This window comes from Hyla sarda, chromosome 5 (genome assembly GCF_029499605.1).
Source record: "Hyla sarda isolate aHylSar1 chromosome 5, aHylSar1.hap1, whole genome shotgun sequence".
Taxonomy (NCBI): Eukaryota; Metazoa; Chordata; class Amphibia; order Anura; family Hylidae; genus Hyla; species Hyla sarda.
In genome coordinates this window covers 15665396-15689112 of record NC_079193.1, presented here as the reverse complement: position 1 = coordinate 15689112, position 23717 = coordinate 15665396, and the positions used below count along the sequence as shown (strand labels likewise).

At 45.8% G+C, this 23717-nt stretch overlaps 2 protein-coding genes and 1 long non-coding RNA gene across 4 annotated transcripts in view; 1 reads left to right on the top strand and 2 right to left on the bottom strand.

The window, feature by feature from the left end:
* Nucleotides 1–23717, top strand: part of LOC130272905 (scinderin-like) — a 154461-nt gene that overhangs the window by 110544 nt on the left and 20200 nt on the right. The window contains exons 8-12 of the mRNA XM_056518912.1: nt 3941–4156; nt 5393–5514; nt 5985–6075; nt 18316–18486; nt 20638–20815. Of these exons, the coding sequence (XP_056374887.1) occupies nt 3941–4156; nt 5393–5514; nt 5985–6075; nt 18316–18486; nt 20638–20815 (778 nt within the window). The remainder of the gene's footprint in view (nt 1–3940; nt 4157–5392; nt 5515–5984; nt 6076–18315; nt 18487–20637; nt 20816–23717) is intronic.
* On the bottom strand, nt 4116–18418 carry LOC130272910 (uncharacterized). 2 transcript variants are annotated; one of them, XR_008843786.1, is made up of 3 exons: nt 18292–18418; nt 12091–12323; nt 4116–4225 (listed from the first exon to the last, which is right to left on the bottom strand). It is a non-coding gene; the product is annotated as an uncharacterized LOC130272910 (long non-coding RNA). The 2 variants fall into 2 exon arrangements; XR_008843787.1 differs by having other exon boundaries at nt 18274–18340.
* On the bottom strand, nt 19212–20631 carry LOC130272908 (uncharacterized). Its single transcript, XM_056518915.1, has 2 exons — nt 20061–20631; nt 19212–19307 (listed from the first exon to the last, which is right to left on the bottom strand). The coding sequence occupies exons 1-2, from the start codon at nt 20419–20421 to the stop codon at nt 19288–19290; spliced, it is 381 nt and encodes a 126-aa protein (XP_056374890.1). The 5' UTR covers nt 20422–20631; the 3' UTR covers nt 19212–19287.

Sequence of the window (23717 nt, the reverse complement as noted above, 5' to 3'; positions counted from 1 at the left end):
TTCAGGGAGTGACTGAGAGACAGCAATATCTGTGCCTACATTATTTACAGGGCCAAGGGGAGGCAGGGAGACAGTGTAATTTGTTCCTACATAATGTAGAAGGAAGGTATTTACATTATTTGAAGACAGAGACGGCAATGCAATATTGTATAGAGGGAGGAAGTAACAACTGTATCTACATCATTCATTTACAGCGAGAAAGAGGGAGGCAGTACAATCTGAACCTACATATATTACAGGGAAAGACAAGGAGGCAGCACTATTTACAGTATATCTACATCATTTAAGGGGGTCAGTATTTACAACACCTTTATTATTTACAAGATGAGGGTGGAAAGCAGTCCAATTAGTGCCTACATCATTGTCAGGGGGAGACAAGGTGGTAGTATTATCTGTGCCAACGTCATTTACAGGAATCAACAGGTAGTCAGTGCTATGTGTGCCAACATCATGTACAAGAAGAGGCAATAATACCTGTACCTATATAATATACAGTAAGAGACTGGAAGACTGGAAGAAATAGGGAGATAATGCTAAATGTGCCTTAATCATGTACAGCAAGAGTTAGGAAGGCAGTACTATTTGCACCTGCTAAATTTTTTGCAAGAGTTAATACTATTTTCATATAGTCAATACATTTACCATACTGTTTGCGCTTGTGTGTACATTTTATAGGTCAGTACTATCTGTGCTTACATAATTAACAGAGAGAGACAGGGAGGCAAGGCTATCTGTGCCTACATAATTTACAGAGAAAGACAGGGAGGCAGTACTATTTGTGCCTACATAATTTACAGAAAAAGACAGGGAAGCAGTACTATCTGTGCCTATATAATTTACATAGAAATACAGGGAGGCAGTACTATCTGTGCCTATATAATTTACAGAGAAAGAAAGGGAGGCAGTACTATCTGTGCCTACATAATTTACAGAAAAAGACAGGGAGAAGGTACTATCTGTGCCTATATAATTTACAGAGAAAGACAGGGAGGCAGTACTATCTGTGCCTACATAATTTACAGAGAAAACATAATTTACAGAGAAAGAAAGGGAGGCAAGACTATCTGTGCCTACATAATAAAGAGAGAAATACAGGGAGGCAGTACTATCTGTGCTTACACAATTTACAGAGAAAGACAGGGAGGCAGTGCTATGTGTGCCTACATGATATAGAGAGAAATACAGGGAGGCAGTACTATCTGTGCTTACACAATTTACAGAGAAAGACAGGGAGGTAGTGCTATGTGTGCCTACATAATTTACAGAGAAAGACAGGGAGGCAGTACTATCTGTCCCTAAAACATTTACAGAGAAAGAAAGGGAGGCAAGACTATCTGTGCCTGCATAATGTAGAGAGAAAGACAGGGAGGCAGTACTATCTGTGCCTACATAATTTACAGAGAAAGACAGGAAGGCAGTACTATCTGTCCCTACATAATTTACAGAGAAAGACAGGAAGGCAGTACTATAGGTACTGTCTGTACCTAGAAAATTTACAGAGAAAGATAGGGAGGCAGTACTGTCTGTGCCTACATAATTTTCAGAGGAAGACAGGGAGGCAGTACTATCTGCGCCTACATAATTGACAGAGAGAGACAGCGAGGCAGTACTATCTGTTCCTACTTCCGTTACAGTGCACGGAGAGACATGGAGGCTGCACTGTCTTTACCTGCATTATTTACATGATATTCAGTACATGTGTTAGGGGTAAATTATAGATGATCAATATGTATTTTTATGTGTCATATGTTTCCTCCCCTATGAAGTAGTGGACATGTGCAGTAGATGATTCCTGTAAACATGGAGATATTTCAGTCACTGCTCATCCGATGATATTATGGCTCCTGACGCTGCAGCCTCTGGGTCTGTTCAGTATACCGCCATCCCCATCACTCCACCCATATATACACGTGCTGACACTCCGCTCCTGCAGCATTATAAGACATCATCTGTGTCACTGATCACAGCAGATGATAGATCAGATGTCAGTGCCGTCATGTACAGGCTAAGGCTGGGTTCACACCACGTTTTTGCCATACAGTTTTCAATCAGTTTTTCTAAAGAAAACCGTATGGTAAAAAAACGGATGGAACCGGTCAACCACGGTTTTGACTCCGGTTTAAAAACCGTACTGCAACCGCATATGTTTTTTTAAACATGGATGTCAATGGGAAACGCACACGTATACGGTTCCATACGGGAAACCGTATACATTTTTTACTTTGCACATGCGCATTTGCATCCTAAATTCCCCACCCAACACCCCTCCCATTAAAAATTAACAACATTTCCAAAAAAATGTGTTTTTTTTTAAATAAAAACTGATGGAACTGTATGCACTTTTAAAAACAGTATACTTTTTAAAAACGCATATGGTTTACTTTTTCCCACACGGTTCCATCTGTATTTTTACCATACGGTTTTCTTTAGAAAAACTGATTGAAAACAGTATGGCAAAAACATGATGTGAACCCAGCCTAACACAAGTACTAGATTATAATAATGACAGTGATGTCTTATCAGTGAGGGGCTCTCTGTTCTAGCTCATACAGGGGCCCCAAGCAGGAGACTTCTTTGTATGACACTAATATACCCTAAGACAGTGTTTGCCAACCAGGGTGCCTCCAGCTGTTGCAAAATTATAACTTCCAGATGGGAGTTGTAGTTTTGCAGCAACAGCTGGAGGCACCCTGGTTATCAAACACTGCCCTGCCATGTGGATGGTCATCCTGAGATCTCGTCATCTTATGGTGGTTACAGACTAAGGGGCACAGTCCTGGGTCAGCTGGCTTCCTGAGAACTACACATGTCTTCTGCCAGTTCCCAGACTCCTCCCCTCCAGCTCTATCTGTATACTGCTGCTGCTATCTCTATGGGATCAGAATTTGTAGCTATACACTTCCTCTCCAGCTCTATCTATATACTGCTGCTATTATACATCTTCCTCACCTCTATCTGTATACTGCTGCTGTTATCTCTTTGGGATCAGGTATAGTTGGTATACACCTGCCCTCCAGCTCTATCTGTATACTGCTGCTGATATCTCTATGGGATCAGGGTATATAGTAATTATACACCTCTTCTCCAGCTCTATCTGTATACTAATGCGATCTCTATGGGATCAGGATATATATTAATTATATTCCTCCTCTCCCAGCTCTATCTGTATACTTCTGCGGCTATCTCTATGGGATCAGGATATATAGTAGTTATATAACTCCCCTCCAGCTTTGTCTGTATACTGCTGCTGCTATCTCTATAGGATCCAAATATATGGAAATTATACACCTTTGGTCCAGCTCTATCTGTATACTGCTGCTATCTCTATGGGATCTGGATATATAGTAGTTATACACCTCCCCACCCAGCTCTATCTATATACTGCTGCTATCTCTATGGGATCAGAATATATAGTAGTTATACAGGTCCCCTCCAGCTCTATCTGTATACTGCTGCTATCTCTATGGGATCAGGATATAAAGAAGTTATACACCTCACCTCCAGCTCTATATGTATACTGCTGCTATCTCTATGGGATTAGGATATATAAAAGTTATACACCTCTCCTCCAATTATATCTGTATACCTCTGCTGTTATCTCTATGGAATCAAAATATATAGTAGTTATATACTTTCCCATTTTCTTTTTTTTTTTGTCTGTGATTTTCCTTTAATCACAGCAAACATTCTGCAATTGTATTCATGGGGAATGTAGGGAGCATTAGGAAATAATTTCAGTGATGCATTGGCATCACTTATGGCTGAAAACCCCATGCCTGCCACATCAGCTAAAACAGGTAAGTACAAGGCATACACAAGAACCTCTGCATTATTCTCTAGACTATGATGTACTATATCAGCAAAAAAAACAAATAAAAAATAAAAAATACAGTATCCAGTGATCTCCTCTACATCACCTTCCTCCATTTATTTCTTCTAGATCCAAGTCATTCCAGAAGGAGGGGAGACTCCCATTTTTAAACAATTCTTCAAAGACTGGAAGGACCGGGACCAGAGCGATGGATTTGGGAAGGTTTATGTCACGGAACGGATCGCTCGCATTCAGCAGGTCGACTTTGACGCCTCCAAACTTCACCAATCACCAGAAATGGCCGCACAGCACAACATGGTGGATGACGGATCGGGAAAAGTTGAAGTAAGTTTGTTATTCTTTTACTCCAGTCACATCCAAAGCTGCACAGAATGTCACCGATTCCCTGCTCGGCTGCGTAAGATTCCAAATGATAGAAAGTAAATAATTCTACTGTCAATGTGTGCTCGTAATACAACTGTAATATATAATGCAAACAAGCAAGACAGAAATATAATGAATCCATAAACTGCATACAAAGCCTAAACTGACGGTATATAGCAGTGGTCTTCAACCTGCGGACCTCCAGATGTTGCAAAACTACAACTCCCAGCGTGCCCGGACAGCCGTTGGCTGTCCGGGCACGCTGGGAGTTGTAGTTTTGCAACATCTGGAGATCCGCAGGTTGGAGACCACTGGTATATAGGAAAATATCTCGCATCACTAGTGACTAGATATAACTGACATAAATGCTGATTCCATACATATATTACTGATCCTGAGTTATATCCTATATTATACTCCAGAGCTGTACTCACTATTCTGCTGGTGAGGTCACTGTGTACATACATTACATTACTTATCCTGTACTGATCCTGAGTTATATCCTGTATTATGCTCCAGAGCTGTACTCACTATTCTGCTGGTGAGGTCACTGTGTACATACTTTACATTACTTATCCTGTACTGATCCTGTATTATACTCCAGAGCTGTACTCACTATTCTGCTGGTGGGGTCACTGTGTACATACATTACATTACTTATCCTGTACTGATCCTGAGTTATATCCTGTATTATACCCCAGAGCTGTACTCACTATTCTGCTGGTGGGGTCACTGTGTACATACTTTACATTACTTATCCTGTACTGATCCTTAGTTATATCCTGTATTATACTCCAGAGCTGCACTCACTATTCTGCTGGTGAGGTCACTGTATACATACATTACATTACTTATCCTGTACTGATCCTGAGTTATATCCTGTATTATACTCCAGAGCTGTACTCACTATTCTGCTGGTGGGGTCACTGTGTACATACATTACATTACTTATCCTGTACTGATCCTGAGTTATATCCTGTATTATACCCCAGAGCTGTACTCACTATTCTGCTGGTGGGGTCACTGTGTACATACATTACATTACTTATCCTGTACTGATCCTTAGTTATATCCTGTATTATACTCCAGAGCTGCACTCACTATTCTGCTGGTGAGGTCACTGTATACATACATTACATTACTTATCCTGTACTGATCCTGAGTTATATCCTGTATTATTCTCTCTTGTGTCTGTAGATCTGGCGGGTGGAGAGCAGTGGACGTGTCCCTGTAGACCCCGGCACATACGGACAGTTCTTTGGTGGAGACTGTTACATTATTCTTTACACTTACCCTAAAGGGCAGATCATCTATACCTGGTGAGCCGCCATATCTTATGTTTCGGTGTAAATAAGGATCTCCTGGCATCAGGTGATCGCAGCAGGTAGACGGGCCGCACCCAACCAGCTTCATATCAATCATTTTAGCAATCATTAAAGGGGTACCCTCCGCTGCTCAGCGTTTGGAACAAATTGTTTACGAATGCTGGAGCCAGCGTCGGGAGATCGTGATGTTATAGCCCCGCCCCCTCATGACATCACACCCGCCCCCTCAATGCAAGTCTATGGGAGGGGGCGTGACGCTGTCACGCCCCCTCCCATAGACTTGCATTGAGGGGGCAGAGCGTGATGTCATGAGGGGGCGGGGCTATGATACACAAGCTCCTGGCCCTAGCTCCAGTGTTCGGAACTGTTTGTTCCAAACGCTGAGCAGCAGAGTACCCCTTTAAGTATGTTCTCTGCTCCATAAAGTGATGTCCCATTTAGTTTTATGTGTTTTCTCTTTCTAGGCAAGGAGCCCAGGCTACACGGGATGAGTTGACCACTTCGGCCTTCCTGACGGTGCAGCTGGATCGCTCTCTGGGGGGCCAAGCAGTCCAGGTCTCTGTCCATGTAACAGTCATGTTCTTATACAAGGCTTGCGTCTCTTAGACAGCTGTGTAAGGGCGGGGTCTCTATCATTCTCTCATTTGGAACCTCTTATAAGAACAGAGCACAGATCACGGACCAATGTAGTTCAGACTAAGTTATTTAAAGGGGTACTCCACTGCCCCAGCGTTCTGAACATTTTTGTTCCGAACGCTGGGTGCGGGCTGCCACGTCCCCTCCCATAGACTTGAATTGAGGGGGCGTGGCCATAATGTCACAACTCCCATACAAATGTTCTGAACGCTGGGGCAGTGGAGTACTCCTTTACAGATCATGGCACAACAAATTTTGGCTTCAGTTCTTAAAGGGGTACTCCGCCCCAAGACATCTGATCCCCTATCCAAAGGATAGGAGATAAGATGTCTGATCGCAGGGGTCCTGCCGCTCCGTGCCGGATGACTGCTGATGCGGGGCGGAGGCTTGTGACATCACGGTCATGCCCACTCGTGACATTACAACCATCATGCCCCCTCCCATTGACATGCATTGAGGGGGTGTGGCCGTGATGTTACGAGCCTCCGGCGCTGCACCCGACGCTCTAAACAAACACCGGGTGCAGCAGGGAGATCGCCATCACGCCCCCTCCCATAGACTTGCATTGAGGGGGTGGGGCGTGACAAAATGAGGGGGCGGGACTATGACATCACAAGTTCCCGATGCCGGTTCCAGCATTCGGAACAGTTTGTACCAAACGCTGAGCATTGGAGTACCCCTTTAAATCGATCCTAAACAACCCTGCAGGGTTTTGTCTGAAGTCCCATGCAAGTCTATGGGATTGTCAGTACATCTCCTGATCACGTAACTCTCAGGCTGCAGAGGTTGACCAGGACTTTTAAACATCCGTCTGACTGTCCAGCAAGCAGAGAATAATTAGTGCGTAGAATAGGATATTAGGATGGGATATAAGGTCAGGATATGAGGACGAGATATGAGGTCTGTATAGAAGTAGAAAAAGAAAGACCAAAGGACGGCGCCTTGTACGTTACCCCAATACTACAGTGGGAGGGGGGAGGTTTGGACCCTCTAAAAAGAGGGAGGTGCAGGCTCTATAGAGTGGCCGCTCACCTTGAGCGTATGGCAAATATGCATATCACCCCATGTAGGGTTATGGAAGAAGATTGTGGATCCCGTGCAGCCCAAAAGGTCCAGGAACAGCCAGCGGTGTCCTGTAGATACTGGGATAGGAAATGAAGTATAAAGACGTTGCCAGCAGGCGCTCGGATGTCCAGCAGAAGTATCACACATGAGTCACGGAGGTAAAGTATTCGGCAACTTTATTGATGTACAGCAATTTCGGGGTGTACATGAACTTTATCAGTCTGAAGAAGGGGTAGATTATACCCTGAAACGCGTCATTGCTGTACATCAATAAAGTTGGCGAATACTTTACCTCTGTGACTCAAGTGTGATACTTCTGCTGGATATCCGAGCGCCTGCTGGCAACGTCTTTATACTTTATTTCCTACCCGAGATATCAGGTCGGTACATAAAGAAGGGATATGAGGATGAGATATGAGAACGAGATGAGGTCGGGATTAGTGTTGCTGTTACGCCGAGCGCTCCGGGTCCCTGCTCCTCCCTGGAGCGCTCACGGCGTCTCTCTCCCTGCAGCGCCCCGGTCGGTCCCGCTGACCGGGAGCGCTGCACTGATATGGCCGTCGGGGATGCGATTCGCACAGCGGGACGCGCCCGCTCGCGAATCGCATCCCAAGTCACTTACCCGTCCCGATCCCCTGCTGTCATGTGCTGGCGCGCGCGGCTCCGCTCTCTAGGGCGCGCGCGCCAGCTCTCTGAGACTTAAAGGGCCAGTGCACCAATGATTGGTGCCTGGCCCAATTAGCTTAATTGGCTTCCACCTGCTCCCTGGCTATATCACATCACTTCCCCTGCACTCCCTTGCCGGATCTTGTTGCCTTGTGCCAGTGAAAGCGTTTAGTGTTGTCCAAAGCCTGTGTTACCTGAACTCCTGCTATCCATCTTGACTACGAACCTTGCCGCCTGCCCCGACCTTCTGCTACGTCTGACCTTGCCTCTGCCTAGTCCTTCTGTCCCACGCCTTCTCAGCAGTCAGCGAGGTTGAGCCGTTGCTAGTGGATACGACCTGGTTGCTACTGCCGCAGCAAGACCATCCCGCTTTGCGGCGGGCTCTGGTGAACACCAGTAGCCTCTTAGAACCGGTCCACCAGCACGGTCCACGCCAATCCCTCGCTGACACAGAGGATCCACTACCTGTAAGCCGAATCGTGACAGTAGATCCGGCCATGGATCCCGCTGAGGTGCCGCTGCCAAGTCTCGCTGACCTTACCACGGTGGTCGCTCAGCAATCGCAGCAAATTGCCCAACAAGGACAGCAGCTGTCGCAGTTGACCGCCACGTTACAGCAACTTCTGCCTCTGCTACAGCAGCAACCATCTCCTCCGCCAGCTCCTGCACCTCCTCCGCAGCGAGTGGCCGCTCCTAGCCTCCGCTTGTCCCTGCCGGACAAATTTGATGGGGACTCTAGACTCTGCCGTGGATTTCTGTCTCAATGTTCCCTGCATATGGAGATGTTGTCGGACTTGTTTCCTACAGAACGGTCTAAGGTGGCGTTCGTAGTGAGCCTTCTTTCAGGAAAGGCCTTGTCTTGCGCCACACCGCTCTGGGACCGCAATGATCCTGCCACAGCCACAGTCCAGTCCTTCTTCGCTGAAGTCCGTAGTGTCTTCAAGGAACCAGCCCGAGCTTCTTCTGCCGAGACTGCCCTGCTGAACCTGGTCCAGGGTAATTCTTCAGTGGGCGAGTACGCCATCCAATTTCGTACTCTTGCTTCCGAATTATCATGGAATAACGAGGCTCTCTGCGCGACCTTTAAAAAAGGCCTATCCAGTAGCATCAAGGATGTGCTGGCCGCACGAGAGATTCCTGCCAACCTGCAAGAACTTATCCATTTGGCCACCCGCATTGACATGCGTTTTTCTGAGAGACATCAGGAGCTCCGCCAGGAAAAAGACTTAGATCTCTGGGCACCTCTCCCACAGCATCCTTTGCAATCTACGTCTGGGCCTCCCGCCGAGGAGGCCATGCAAGTGGATCGGTCTCGTCTGACCCAGGAAGAGAGGAATCGCCGTAGGGAAGAAAATCTTTGTCTGTACTGTGCCAGTACCGAGCATTTCTTGGTGGATTGCCCTATTCGTCCTCCACGTCTGGGAAACGCACGCACGCACCCAGCTCACGTGGGTGTGGCGTCTCTTGGTTCAAAGTCTGCTTCTCCACGTCTCACGGTGCCCGTGCGGATTTCTCCTTCAGCCAATTCCTCCCTCTCAGCCGTGGCCTGCTTGGACTCTGGTGCCTCTGGGAATTTCATTTTGGAGTCTTTGGTGAATAAGTTCTGCATCCCGGTGACTCGTCTCGTCAAGCCGCTCTACATTTCCGCGGTCAACGGAGTTAGATTGGATTGCACCGTGCGTTACCGCACAAAACCCCTCTTAATGTGCATTGGACCCCACCACGAAAGGATTGAATTTTTCGTCCTCCCCAACTGCACCTCTGAGGTCCTCCTCGGTCTGCCATGGCTCCAGCTTCATTCTCCCACCCTTGACTGGACCACCGGGGAGATCAAGAACTGGGACTCTGCTTGCCACAAGAAATGCCTCTCCCCCCCTCCCAGTCCCGTCAGGCAAGCCTCAGTGCCTCCTCATGGCCCCCGTCCTGGTGTCACCCTGCCCCGTGCCAAGCTTCACCCTCTGCCCTCCCTCCCCATTCCCACTCCTGCTGTACTGCCTGCCGTTGAGGAAACCCTCCATTCTTTCCCAGTGTCCTCGTCCCAGGTAAAGCAGTTGTCGGACAAAAAAAGGGGGAGACCTAAGGGGGGGGGTACTGTTACGCCGAGCGCTCCGGGTCCCTGCTCCTCCCCGGAGCGCTCACGGCGTCTCTCTCCCTGCAGCGCCCCGGTCGGTCCCGCTGACCGGGAGCGCTGCACTGATATGGCCGTCGGGGATGCGATTCGCACAGCGGGACGCGCCCGCTCGCGAATCGCATCCCAAGTCACTTACCCGTCCCGGTCCCCTGCTGTCATGTGCTGGCGCGCGCGGCTCCGCTCTCTAGGGCGCGCGCGCGCCAGCTCTCTGAGACTTAAAGGGCCAGTGCACCAATGATTGGTGCCTGGCCCAATTAGCTTAATTGGCTTCCACCTGCTCCCTGGCTATATCACATCACTTCCCCTGCACTCCCTTGTCAGATCTTGTTGCCTTGTGCCAGTGAAAGCGTTTAGTGTTGTCCAAAGCCTGTGTTACCTGAACTCCTGCTATCCATCTTGACTACGAACCTTGCCGCCTGCCCCGACCTTCTGCTACGTCTGACCTTGCCTCTGCCTAGTCCTTCTGTCCCACGCCTTCTCAGCAGTCAGCTAGGTTGAGCCGTTGCTAGTGGATACGACCTGGTTGCTACTGCCGCAGCAAGACCATCCCGCTTTGCGGCGGGCTCTGGTGAACACCAGTAGCCTCTTAGATCCGGTCCACCAGCACGGTCCACGCCAATCCCTCGCTGACACAGAGGATCCACTACCTGTAAGCCGAATCGTGACAGTTGCGCGGCATAGGCCATATTCGAATTTGCGATATTTTGCGAATATATGGATGAATATTCGTCATATATTCGCTAAATTCGCATATTCGTAATATTCGCATTTTATTTTCGCATATGCGAAAATTAGCATAAGCGGGAATTTGCATATGCAAAAATTAGCATTTGTGGAAATTAGCATATGCAAATTTTCACATTTGCGAAAATTCGTACGCCAGTCTCACACAGTAGTATTAGAGCCTTCTTTACACCACACAAGCTGGAAGCAGAGAGGGATGATCACTGTGATGTGTACTGTGAAAAAAAAAATATTCGTAATATTCGCGAATAAAATTGGCATTGCGAATATTCGCGAGCAACACTAGTCGGGATATGAGGTTGGGATATAAGGACTAGATAAGAGGTCAGTATATGAGGACAGGATATGAGGACAAGATATGAGGACGAGATAGGAGGTCGGTATAGAAAGAAGAGAAGAAAATGAGGTATAAAAAAGGGATATGAAGTTGGTATATGAGGACGGGATATGAGAACAAGATATGAGCTTGGGATATAAGGACAAAATATGAGGTTAGTATATGAGGTTGGGATATAAGGACTAGATAAGAGGTCAGTATATGAGGACAGGATAAGAGGTCAGTATATGAGGACAGGATAAGAGGTCAGTATATGAGGACAGGATAAGAGGTCAGTATATGAGGACAGGATAAGAGGTCAGTATATGAGGACAGGATAAGAGGTCAGTATATGAGGACAGGATAAGAGGTCAGTATATGAGGACAGGATATGAGGACAGGATATGAGGATGGGTGATGAGAAAGAGATATAAGGTCGGTATATAAAGAAGGGATATGAGGATGAGATATGAGAACGGGATGAGGTCGGGATATAAGGACAAGATAAGAGGTCAATATATGAGGACAGGATATGAGGACGAGATAGGAGGTCAGTATATAAAGAAGGGATAAGAAAATTAGGTATGAAAAAGGGATATGAAGTTGGTATATGAGGACGGGATATGAGAACAAGATATGAGGTCGGGATATAAGGACAAAATATGAGGTCAGTATATGAGGACAAGATATGAGGACGGGTGATGAGAACGAGATATAAGGTCGGGATATAAGGACAAGATATAAGGTCGGAATATAAAGAGGGGATATAAGGACGGGTGATGAGGACGAGATATTAGGACAGGATAAGAGGACAAGATCGTCATTGATACTTTTCCTCTTTTCTACCTAATTATATAAATTGTTTATTTCCAGATGGACGTTGCAAACAAACCTGTTTCCCTTCCTGTTGCTTTAGGGTCTCTGCGCTCTCCTCACTCAGCACTGCCCCCCATTCCCTGCGTATCAGTATTCTATAGTGGTGTCACCGTCATCTCATGAAATTGTAGGTTACCTTTTGTTTAGAATCTGCCAGAGAAGTGAAAGCTCCGAGGTCATAAAGCAGCAGGATTGAGGGTTATGTTATTTTCCTTCCATGGTTACTAATACCTGTAAAGAAACCGTCCTGCGATCCCTTTGTGTTGCGATCCCTTTGTGTTGCGGCTGAATGTTCCTTGGTGAGATTGTAGCGTCTTCCCGCACAGGATTTATAGGCTGACTACTTTGTTGTAAACTAGGACACGGTTACTATCGAACAAATATAAATGTATTAAAATCCCATAAAACACATAAAATATGACCTATAACCGGAGATTATCATGACATCAAATGTGTCAAATATCTTGTTTTGCTATAATTGTGCATTATTGTAGTTATTATTTAATGTTTTTTATAAAATCTTCCTTGGGGAGGCCATATTAGAGGCACACGCTTCCTTTCTGTATAGACAGCACAGCAGTGTTGTCACGGATCGGCAGGCTGGAGGTGGATCCTCTGTGTCAGAGAGGGTTTGGCGTGGACCGTGTTGGTGGACCGGTTCTAAGTAGCTACTGGTTTTCACCAGAGCCCGCCGCAAAGCGGGATGGTCTTGCAGCGGCGGTAGCAACCAGGTCGTATCCACCGGCAACGGCTCAACCTCTCTGACTGCTGAGATAGGCATGGTACAAGGGATAAGGCAAGAGCAAGGTCGGACGTAGCAGAAGGTCAGGGCAGGCAGCAAGGATCGTAGTCAGGGGCAACGGCAGGAGGTCTGGAACACAGGCTAGGAACACACAAGGAAACGCTTTCACTAGGCACAAGGGCAACAAGATCCGGCCAGGGAGTGCAGGGGAAGTGAGGTATAAGTAGGGAGAGCACAGGTGGAACTAAACAAGCTAATTGGGAAGATTGGGCCAGGCACCATCATTGGTGCACTGGCCCTTTAAATCTAGAGAGCTGGCGCGCGCGCGCCCTAGAGAGCGGAGCCGCGCGCGCCAGAGCATGACAGCCGGGGACCGGGACAGGTAAGTGACTTGGGACGCGATTCGCAAGCGGGCGCGTCCCGCTGTGCGAATCGCATCCCCGACGGCCATGACAGTGCAGCGCTCCCGGTCAGCGGGACCGACCGGGGCGCTGCAGGGAGAGAGACGCCGTGAGCGCTCCGGGGAGGAGCGGGGACCCGGAGCGCTCGGCGTAACAGTACCCCCCCCCTTGGGTCTCCCCCTCTTCTTGGAGCCGGAGAACCTGAGGATAAGACTTTTGTCCAGGATGTTGTCCTCAGGTTCCCAAGATCTCTCCTCTGAGCACTCGACTACAAAGGGTCCAAGATAACGTGGTCCGAGATAAAAACTGGGGACACGGAAGCCGAAATACTTGGCGGAGAGCCACACAAAAATAGGAGGAGCTCTTCTCTTTTTCCCGGCAAGCTTCTTCACCCGGGATGAGGCCAGCATGAGGAATTTCAGAGTCTTCTTCCAGATGGTGGCGAAGCCCCGGGAAACCACATCAAAAGCGGGCACACAAGAAGGCGTGGGGGTGGGGAGGGAGGGAAGAGGGTCAAGCCCGGCACGGGGCAGAGTGTCAACAGGATGGGAGCCGTGAGGAGGAGACACAGCATAGTCCAGACAGGCCTTGGGGAGGCCAGGTAAAGGGGGAGACACAGAGGCTTGACTGACGGGACTGGGAGCAGACGTGAGGCACTTTCTGTAGCAAGAAGCACCCCAGCTCCCGATCTCCCCGGTGGTCCAGACAAGGGCAGAGGATGGGGGGTTGGAGCCATGGCAGACCGAGGAGGACTTCAGAGGAGCATTTGGGCAAAACAAAAAGTTCCATGCTCAAGAGCAGGGGTTCTGTGCGGTAACGCACAGTGCAGTATAGAAGTAAATCTTCTTTCTTCCTGCGGCGAGTCCTCTCTTCAGGCGTCAGGCGGGCCCGATCCACTTGCATAGCCTCCTCGGCGGGAGGCACAGGGGTGGATTGCAAAGGATACTGTGAGAGAGGTGCTCCGGGCGGTGTGGCACATGGCAGGGCCTTCCCAGGCAGGAGACCACGGCAGAGTCTAGAGTCCCCATCAAATTTGTCCGGCAGGGACAAGCAGGGGTTAGGAGCGGCCAGTCGCTGCGGAGGAGTTGCAGGAGCCGGCGGAGGAGATGGTTGTTGCAGTTGCAGCTGCTGTGACTGAAGTTGCTGTATCTGCGGCAGCAGCTGCTGTATCTGTGACTGAAGTTGCTGTGTCACGGTGGTCAAGTATGCCAGCTGGTGATTTCGTTGGGTGATCATTAAGGATTGCTGGGCAATCACCGTGGAAATGTCGGCAAGACTTGACAGCGGCACCTCAGCGGAATCCATGGCCGGATCTACTGTCACGGATCGGCAGGCTGGAGGTGGATCCTCTGTGTCAGAGAGGGTTTGGCGTGGACCGTGTTGGTGGACCGGTTCTAAGTAGCTACTGGTTTTCACCAGAGCCCGCCGCAAAGCGGGATGGTCTTGCAGCGGCGGTAGCAACCAGGTCGTATCCACCGGCAACGGCTCAACCTCTCTGACTGCTGAGATAGGCGTGGTACAAGGGATAAGGCAAGAGCAAGGTCGGACGTAGCAGAAGGACAGGGCAGGCAGCAAGGATCGTAGTCAGGGGCAACGGCAGGAGGTCTGGAACACAGGCTAGGAACACACAAGGAAACGCTTTCACTAGGCACAAGGGCAACAAGATCCGGCCAGGGAGTGCAGGGGAAGTGAGGTATAAGTAGGGAGAGCACAGGTGGAACTAAACAAGCTAATTGGGAAGATTGGGCCAGGCACCATCATTGGTGCACTGGCCCTTTAAATCTAGAGAGCTGGCGCGCGCGCGCCCTAGAGAGCGGAGCCGCGCGCGCCAGAGCATGACAGCCGGGGACCGGGACAGGTAAGTGACTTGGGACGCGATTCGCAAGCGGGCGCGTCCCGCTGTGCGAATCGCATCCCCGACGGCCATGACAGTGCAGCGCTCCCGGTCAGCGGGACCGACCGGGGCGCTGCAGGGAGAGAGACGCCGTGAGCGCTCCGGGGAGGAGCGGGGACCCGGAGCGCTCGGCGTAACAAGTGTGTGTGCTTTATGGCAGCTGCAATGAATGGGAGTTAAAGGGGTACTCCTTTAACTCCCATATAGGGGATAAGATGTCTGACCACGGGGGTTAGATGTCACAACTCCACCCCCGTGTAACGTCTCGCCCCGCCCCCGCTATGCAAGTCTATGGGAGGGGGCGTGGCGGCCGCCACGCCCCCTCCCATAGACTTGCATAGCGGGGGCGTGGCGTGACATCACACAGGGGCGGAGTCGTGAGTCACTATACTCCGGCCCCGTGGTTGGCACCCAACAGTTTGTGAGCTGGCAGCACGGTGTGCAGCTCAAAGAGGTGGGTGCCGAATGCAAGATTGCGGGGGCCCCCAGTGGCGGGACCCCCGTGGTCAGACATCTTATCCCCTAGCCAAAGGATAGGGGATAAGATGTCTTAGGGCCGGAGTGCCCCTTTAAAGGAAATCTGTCATCAGTATCACCTGCACTAACCTGTCGGTACAGACAGGTGACACTGATGACAACAGTACTCTGGCCCAAACTTGGAGCATGGGCGGAGCTTAGTGACATCACCACTGCTGTTTGTTAGCAGCGGGACCCAGCAGAGAACAGCAGCAGTGATGTCACTAAGCTCCGCCCATGCTCCAAGTCGGGCCCGGAGCTGAAGATACCGGAGAAGATTGCCAGAGAACGACAGCACGGAATGGGACAAGGTAAGTACTGTTGTCATCAGTGTCATCTGCATTACCTCTCTGTACTGACAGGTTAATGCAGGTGACACTGGTGACAGATTTCCTTTTAAGGGTTACTTCACTCCCCAGCGTCCGGAACTAAATGTTCCGAACGCTGAATGCGGGCTTCCGTGTTCGCGCTCATCCCCACGTGACGTCACGCCCTCTTCCAATAGACTTTCATTAAGGGAGCGGGGCATGACATCACAAGGGGACGGGTACGAACAGGAAAGCCCACACACAGTTTTCGGAACATTTAGTTCTGGATGCTGGTGAGCAGAATAACCCTTTAAAGGGATACTCCAGAGGAAAAAAAAAAATTCAAATCAACTGGTGCCAAAAAGTTATACAGATTTGTAAATTATTTCTATATAAAAATCTTAATCCTTCCAGCTGCTGTATGCTCCAGCGGAAGTTGTGTAGTTCTTTCCAGTCTGACCACAGTGCTCTCTGCTGACACCTCTGTCCATGTCAGGAACTGTCCAGAGCAGGAGAGGTTTGTTATGGGGATTTGCTCCTACTCTGGACAGTTCCTGACATGGACAGAGGTGTCAGCAGAGAGCACTGTGGCCATCCTGGAAAGAACTGCACAACTTCCTCTGGAGCATACGGCATCTGATAAGTACTGGAAGGATTAAGATTTTTTTATAGAAGTTATTTACATATCTGTATTACTTTCTGGCACCAGTTGATTTAATCTAATTATACTGAGCAGGTATAGAGGATAAGGAGGCAGCATTTATATCTGGCACATGGTGCCTGAGGGGGGCCAAAGTTATATAAATAATACAAAGGAGCGAGACTAATGGCTGGAGGGCAAAATATACAATGATCACTGAGAGATTGCCGGAGGCAATCCAATAAAGGCCCTGAGGGTCCCAACCAAAAATTTACTATGTACAGGACTTTAATTTGCGGGTCCAAAATTATAATAGTGAAAAAAGAAGAAGGAAAAAATCACACGTTTAAAAACACTATGTGCTCCTAACTAATGGCTGAATTAAGGCTTATTGGGCTCGACTAGCTCCATCATTTTCTTTAATTCGTAGGAGATACATTGTATTTTTGTATCCCAGAACTACTGATTGTTAGGGTACATAGCAGTTAAAACCATAACACTGCCCCCCTCAACGTTTCGCCACGAAGTGGCTTTGTCAAGAGGCAAAAGGGCAATGGCCGTTGCCCATTTGCCTCTTGACAAAGCCACTTCGTGGCGAAACGTTGAGGGGGGCAGTGTTATGGTTTTAACTGCTATGTACCCTAACAATCAGTAGTTCTGGGATACAAAAATACAATGTATCTCCTACGAATTAAAGAAAATGATGGAGCTAGTCGAGCCCAATAAGCCTTAATTCAGCCATTAGTTAGGAGCACATAGTGTTTTTAAACGTGTGATTTTTTTCCTTCTTCTTTTTTCACTATTATAATTTTGGACCCGCAAATTAAAGTCCTGTACATAGTAAATTTTTGGTTGGGACCCTCAGGGCCTTTATTGGATTGCCTCCGGCAATCTATCAGTGATTAAAGTTATATAAATAGCACATGATATGCAATACGATTAAAGATTTCTGTATTGGAGAACAGGAGTTAGGGTGCATGCACACCACGTTTTTGCTATCCAGTTCCCGTATACGGTTTTCCTTAAAAAACCGTACTAAAACGTATTGAAAACCGGATGTATTGACTTAACATTGCAAACCGTATTGCAATCGCATCATTCGGTTATGTCCATTTGGCGACTTTTACGGTTGGGCCCGGTTTTTCAGCCGTGTTCACAACCGGAGTATACAGCATTTTTAGGTCCGGTTGATCAACCGTATCCTAACCGGATACGTTTTTATTAACATGAAAGTCAATAAGAACCGGAATAAACCGTATGAGTGTACGGTTGCATCCGTTTTAATCCCTCCATTTTTATTATTGCACATGTGCAATGCAAGCCAAAAACACCACCCACCTTCTAGAATGTTCTTTCTGGAAAAACTTTATTTAAAAACAAGGCGAACATTGACAGACGTATACGTTTTTTTAATGGTGTAAACGGATACAACCGGATTAAACCGTACATCACGATTCAAACCATATACAGGTTGATCTATGTGCACACGGTTTAATACGGTTGAGTCCGGTTTTTGCCTATCCGTTTTTTACAAAAAACCTGATACGGGAACTGGATAGCAAAAACGTGGTGTGCATGCACCCTTACACCTTTGTTAATAAAATGACTCTGCTGACATTGTCACAGTCTACACAGCAAAGCAGAAGGGCAAGCTGCTGTTAATTAGCCAATGTCAGACTGTGATTCAGTGAAAAATTGCAATATTTCAGTATTTTTTTTATGAATAATAAGTAAAATAAATACAAGTAATATATATTAAGTAATATAAAGTAAAATGCTCATCAGAAGATGCATATAGTAGTAATCCTGTAATGATACCTGCAGTGCTGCTAATACCTTGTTTGTATCTTCCTTTTTCAGGTCCGAGTCACCCAGGGAAAGGAACCTTCTCACCTCCTGAGCTTGTTTAAAGAAAAACCTCTTATTATTTACAAAGACGGCACCTCCAGGAAGGGAGGTCAGGCGCCCCCCAATGCAGTCAGACTCTTCCAGATCCGCAGGAATTTGTCATTCATCACACGGATAGTGGAGGTAACAATGTGGAACAGCATTTAAAATAGAAATATTTATATCTAAGAAAGTAGATACATTTGTAACTTTTTCCCATTATGCATCACACTGGGTGGGTGGATCTAATAAGATCTGAAAAGCAAAAATTAGAAAAGGTCCCAAGGGAACTGAAATTTTCTCCTTCTTTCCTTTCTTTTTCTTACGTCCTTTTCACCCTTTACATCTCTGCTTACTTCTCCTTCCCCTTCATTATACCCCCTTTTCTTACTTACTTTATTTTTCCTTGAATTCTTTATATGCTCTTTCTGCTTCCATTTCATCCTTCCATTTACTTACATTCATTCCTTTTCCATCCTTCTCTATAATTTCCTTTTATCCCCTTCCTGTTTACTTCTCATCCTTCCCTTTATATTCCCTATATATCTTTCCTGCTTACTTCACTTTCTCTCCCACTTTCTTCTCATCTTTTCCTTTAATTTCCTTAATTCTCCTCTCATCCCTCTCTATCATTTTTTCATATCCCCTTCCTTATCTTTCTCTTCCATTTCCTTATGTTTCTTTTTGCTTCCCTCTTCTTTTCTTAATATCTCCTCTTGCTTCCTTTTCATTTTCCTCCATTTCCTTATATCTCTTCTTGCTTTCTTCTCAGTCTCTTCCATATATATATATATATATATATATATATATATATATATATATACAGTAGAATCTCCCAATAGCGGACACTCGTGGGCAATAAAAAAAGTGTCCACTATTGAGAGATGTCCCTTATTGGGAAAAAGACTCAAAATTCTTCCCAAATGACGGAATACTGTCCTGTACTCACTCCTGAGTGTAATTACCTATAAAACACAATAAAAAGCAATATTACAGTAAAATCTCCCAGTGTCGCTTAATCTCCCCTTATCCCCCCCCCCCGTGTATAATTTCATCCCCCCTTTTATATCCTGTGCCATCTTATTCCCCAGTGCCTTGTGCCAAATAATCCCTGCTTACCCCTGTGCCACATGATTTCCCCTTTATTACTCTCTGTGTAAATATCATGAAACCCCTCTTTATGAAGGGGCACAGGGGGATAAAGGGGGAATAAAATGGCACAGGGAGTTGTAAAGAGGGGTGATTAATTTACATAGAGGGCAATAAAGGGGAAATGATGTGGCACAGGGGGTAATAAAAGGGGGATGATTTGGTACAGGGGAATAAAGTGGCACAGTGGTGATCAGGGAAGGAGGGGGGTGAATGATGTGGCTGGTGGATGTACAGGAGCAAGAGATCACTGTTTAAACATTGGTCTTCTGCTTCTGTGCTGGGGGTGTGCAGTGGGGGCCTGGGCCCCTTACTGGGGTATTGGCTGTACCCCCTGACGGCAGCCCTGTGTACATGGTAGGGTCGGCATATAAGCCTGGTTGTCCCCTATTGGGAGTGTTTTGTCCCCTATTGGGTGTGTCCACGTCCGCTATTGGGAATGTCCCCTATTCAGAGGGGGCAAATACATTAATACTTATGCTGGGGAATTAAAAACTGTCCCCTATTGGGAGGTGTCCACTAAGGGAGATTTTACTGTATTTATATCCTTCTTGCTTCTGTCTACTTACCTTCCATTTCCTTACATCTCTCCTTTTCCCTTCTTCTTCCTTTCCATTTCCTTATATCTCTTCTTGCTATCTTTTCCTTCTCTTCCATTTCCTTATATCTCCTGATTGCTTCCTTCTCCTTCTTACCTTCCATTTCCTTATATCTCTCCTTTTTCCTTCTCCACTTTCCCTTCCATTTCCTTATAGCTCTTCTTGCTTCTCCTTTTCTTATATCTCTTCTTGCTTCCTTCTCCTTCCCTTCCATTTCCTTATCTCTTCTTGCTTCGGTTTCCTTCCATTTCATTATATCTCCTCTTGCTACCTTTTCCTTCTCTTCCATTTCCTTATATCTCCTTATTGCTTTCTTCTCATTCTCTTCCATTTCCTTATATCTCCATCTTGTTCCTTCTTCCCTTTTATTTCCTTACTTTCTGTTCCTACTTCTTCCCATTGATTTCCCTTTACCATCCTTCTGCTTCTTGCCATGATTCCAGTTCATTTCCCTATTCCCCTACCACATCCTTCTACTTTTATTTTTGTCCAGTGTAACATATATCTAAAACATCATTTCCATCTTCTTTTATTGTTATACATTTAGGTAGAAGCAGACGCCTCCTCACTGAATTCCAATGACGTGTTTGTGCTGAAGCTGAAGAATAACTCTGGTTATCAATGGGTCGGAAGAGGCGCCAGCGGAGAGGAAGAGAAAGGAGCGAGTTATATTGCCAATGTCCTCAAATGCAAGACAACACAGATTAAGGAAGGACAGGAGCCAGGTCTGCCAATTTTATTTTTATTTTTTTAAACATGTGCAGCAACATGAACAAATCATTGAGAAATTGTCTTGGCATAATTTCATTAATGCAAATTTTTTTATATATAATAAATTATATACAGGACCAGTCCTCAAAGGAGAGTGAAAAAAGTAGGAAGAAAATGTAAGGAAGAACAAGAAAAATAAACGTAAAAAAATATATGTATGTATATATATATATATATATATATATATATATATATATATATGTGTATACATACATATAAATATAATAGATACAATAAATGTTAATGGACCTGAATCATGGATGAATACAGTAACAAATGCAATTCAAAATATTTAATATATAATTAAATATTACATATTAAATATTTTGAATTGCATTTGTTACTGTATTCATCCATGATTCAGGTCCATTAACATTTATTGTATCTATTATATTTATATGTATGTATACACACACATATATATATGTATATATATATATATATATATATATATATGCACACACACACACACATCTCATTCCTTCTATATCTCTCTCACAATTTTTTTTTATTATAAATTTTTTTTTTCTTCCTATTTATTCTTTTGAGGACTGGTCCTGTATATAATTTAGCATATACAACATTTTTTGCACACATTTTGGGGGATTTAGACCAACCCAGTTAACCTTGGGATGGTTGGTTGAGTGAGCTATAAATTTTTACATAATTTCAATAATGACAAATTTTCTATTCTGGAGCTGTAGCTGCTGTACTTATATCAGTGAAAACTTATGTCTTGGAATATATAGTAGTATTTCTGCCCCTATAGTCTTAGTTATGACATATACAAAGTATCTTCATGTTATAAAATCTGCCCTTTCCGAGAAATGGCAAGACAGTGAACGTTCACTCAACTCTGGTGCATTAAAGTGGTACTCCGCTACTCAGCGTTTTGAACAAACTGTTCTGAACGCTGGAGCCGGGAGCTCGTGACGTGATAGCCCCGCCCCCTCAATGCAAGTCTATGGGAGGGGGCGTGACATTCGTCACGCTCCCTTCCATAGACTTGCATTGAGGGGGTGGGGCTATGACATCATGAGCTCCCGGCGCCGGCTCCAGCGTTCGGAACAGTCTATTCCAAATGCTGAGCAGTGGAGTACCCCTTTAAAAAATTAGACTTTAAGAGCAACAATAGGGATCAGTAAAGGCCCAAGATCCCAGACATCATCACCAATGTATTTATGACTTATCACGGTTGTCAGGGAATAGAAACAGTTCTTATACGATGCAATATTTCCTTACTTAAAGGGGTACTCCCGTGGAAATCTTCTTCTTTTTTTTTTTTTTTTTAAATCAACTGGTGCCAGAAAGTTAAACAGATTTGTAAATCACTTCAATTAAAAAAATCTTAATCCTTCCAGTACTTTATAGGGGCTGCATACTAAAGAGAAATCCAAAAAAGAAATGCATTTCCTGTGATGTCCTGACCACAGTGCTCTCTGCTGACCTCTGCTGTCCATTTTGGGAACTGTCCAGAGCATCATATGTTTGCTATGGGGATTTTTTTCCTGCTCTGGACAGTTCCTAAAATGGACAGCAGAGGTCAGCAGAGAGCACTGTGGTCATGACATCACAGGAAATGCATTTCGTTTTTGGATTTCTCTTTAGTATACAGCCCCTAAAAAGTACTGGAAGGATTAAGATTTTTTAATAGAAGTGATTTACAAATCTGTTTAACTTTCTGGCACCAGTTGATTTAAATGGGAAAAAAGACAGGTGTCATCAGAGAACAACTCAATTTCAGCAGCTCATAAGTACTGAAAGGATTAAGATTTTTTAATAGAAGTAATTTTCAAATCTTTTTAACTTTCTGGTGCCAGTTTATATATATATATAAAAAAAAAAAGTTTTTTCCTGGATAACCCCTTTAACTTTTACTTCATTTGCACATAAAACACATATGGATAGTGAGTGTTCTATAGGTAATGTATTACCATCTAAAATGACGCATAGTAGAGTTAGACAAGCTGTTAAACTTATAACTGTATTTTCTCATTATTACAAATATATAGCTAGAGTCACTATCCCAGTATAACACGTCTCCAAAGCTGCCCTTTGGGCAGCTTTGGAGACCTGTTATACTGGGATAGTGACTAGAGATGAGCGAATTTACAGTAAATTCGATTCGTCACGAACTTCTCGGCTCGGCAGTTGATGACTTTTCCTGCATAAATGAGTTCAGCTTTCAGGTGCTCCCGTGGGCTGGAAAAGGTGGATACAGTTCTAGGAGACTCTTTCCTGTATCCACCTTTTCCAGCCCACCGGAGCACCTGAAGGCTGAACTCATTTATGCAGGATAAGGCATCAACTGCCGAGCCGAGAAGTTCGTGACCAATCGAATTTACTGTAAGTTCGCTCATCTCTAATAGTGACTATCTATGTATACATCGCACAGCATGATACACTAACACTCCGCCCAATCCTGAAAGAGCAAAACACCAAAACCGAAACAACCAAACAATACAATCTGTGATCGGAGAAGGGTAGGTGGCATGAGAAATCTAATTTGCTTATCATTTCCTCCCAGAATTCCCAGTGGAGCATGAATTGCCCTTTAAAGGGGTTATCCAGAAAAAAAAAAAACTATATATCAACTGGCTCCAGAAAGTTAAACAGATTTGTAAATTACTTCTATTAAAAAATCTTAATCCTTTCAGTACTTATGAGCTGCTGAAGTTGAGTTGTTCTTATCTGTCTAAGTCCTCTCTGATGACACCTGTCTCGGGAACTGTCCAGAGTAGAAGCAAATCCCCATAGCAAGCCTCTTCTACTCTGTGCAGTTCCCGAGACAAGCAGAGAGGTCAGCAGAGAGCACTGTTGCCAGACAGAAAAGAACAACTCAACTTCAGCAGCTGA

What these genes read in the sequence shown, in the direction of transcription:
- LOC130272908 (XM_056518915.1), bottom strand. Translation starts at nt 20,421, where the DNA reads ATGGAAGAGAATGAGAAGAAAGCAATAAGGAGATATAAGGAAATGGAA. An exon ending in GAGATGTAAGGAAATGGAAG is followed by an intron (nt 19,308 to 20,060) that starts GTAAGTAGACAG and finishes TGTGTTTTATAG; the next exon opens with GTAATTACACTCAGGAGTGA.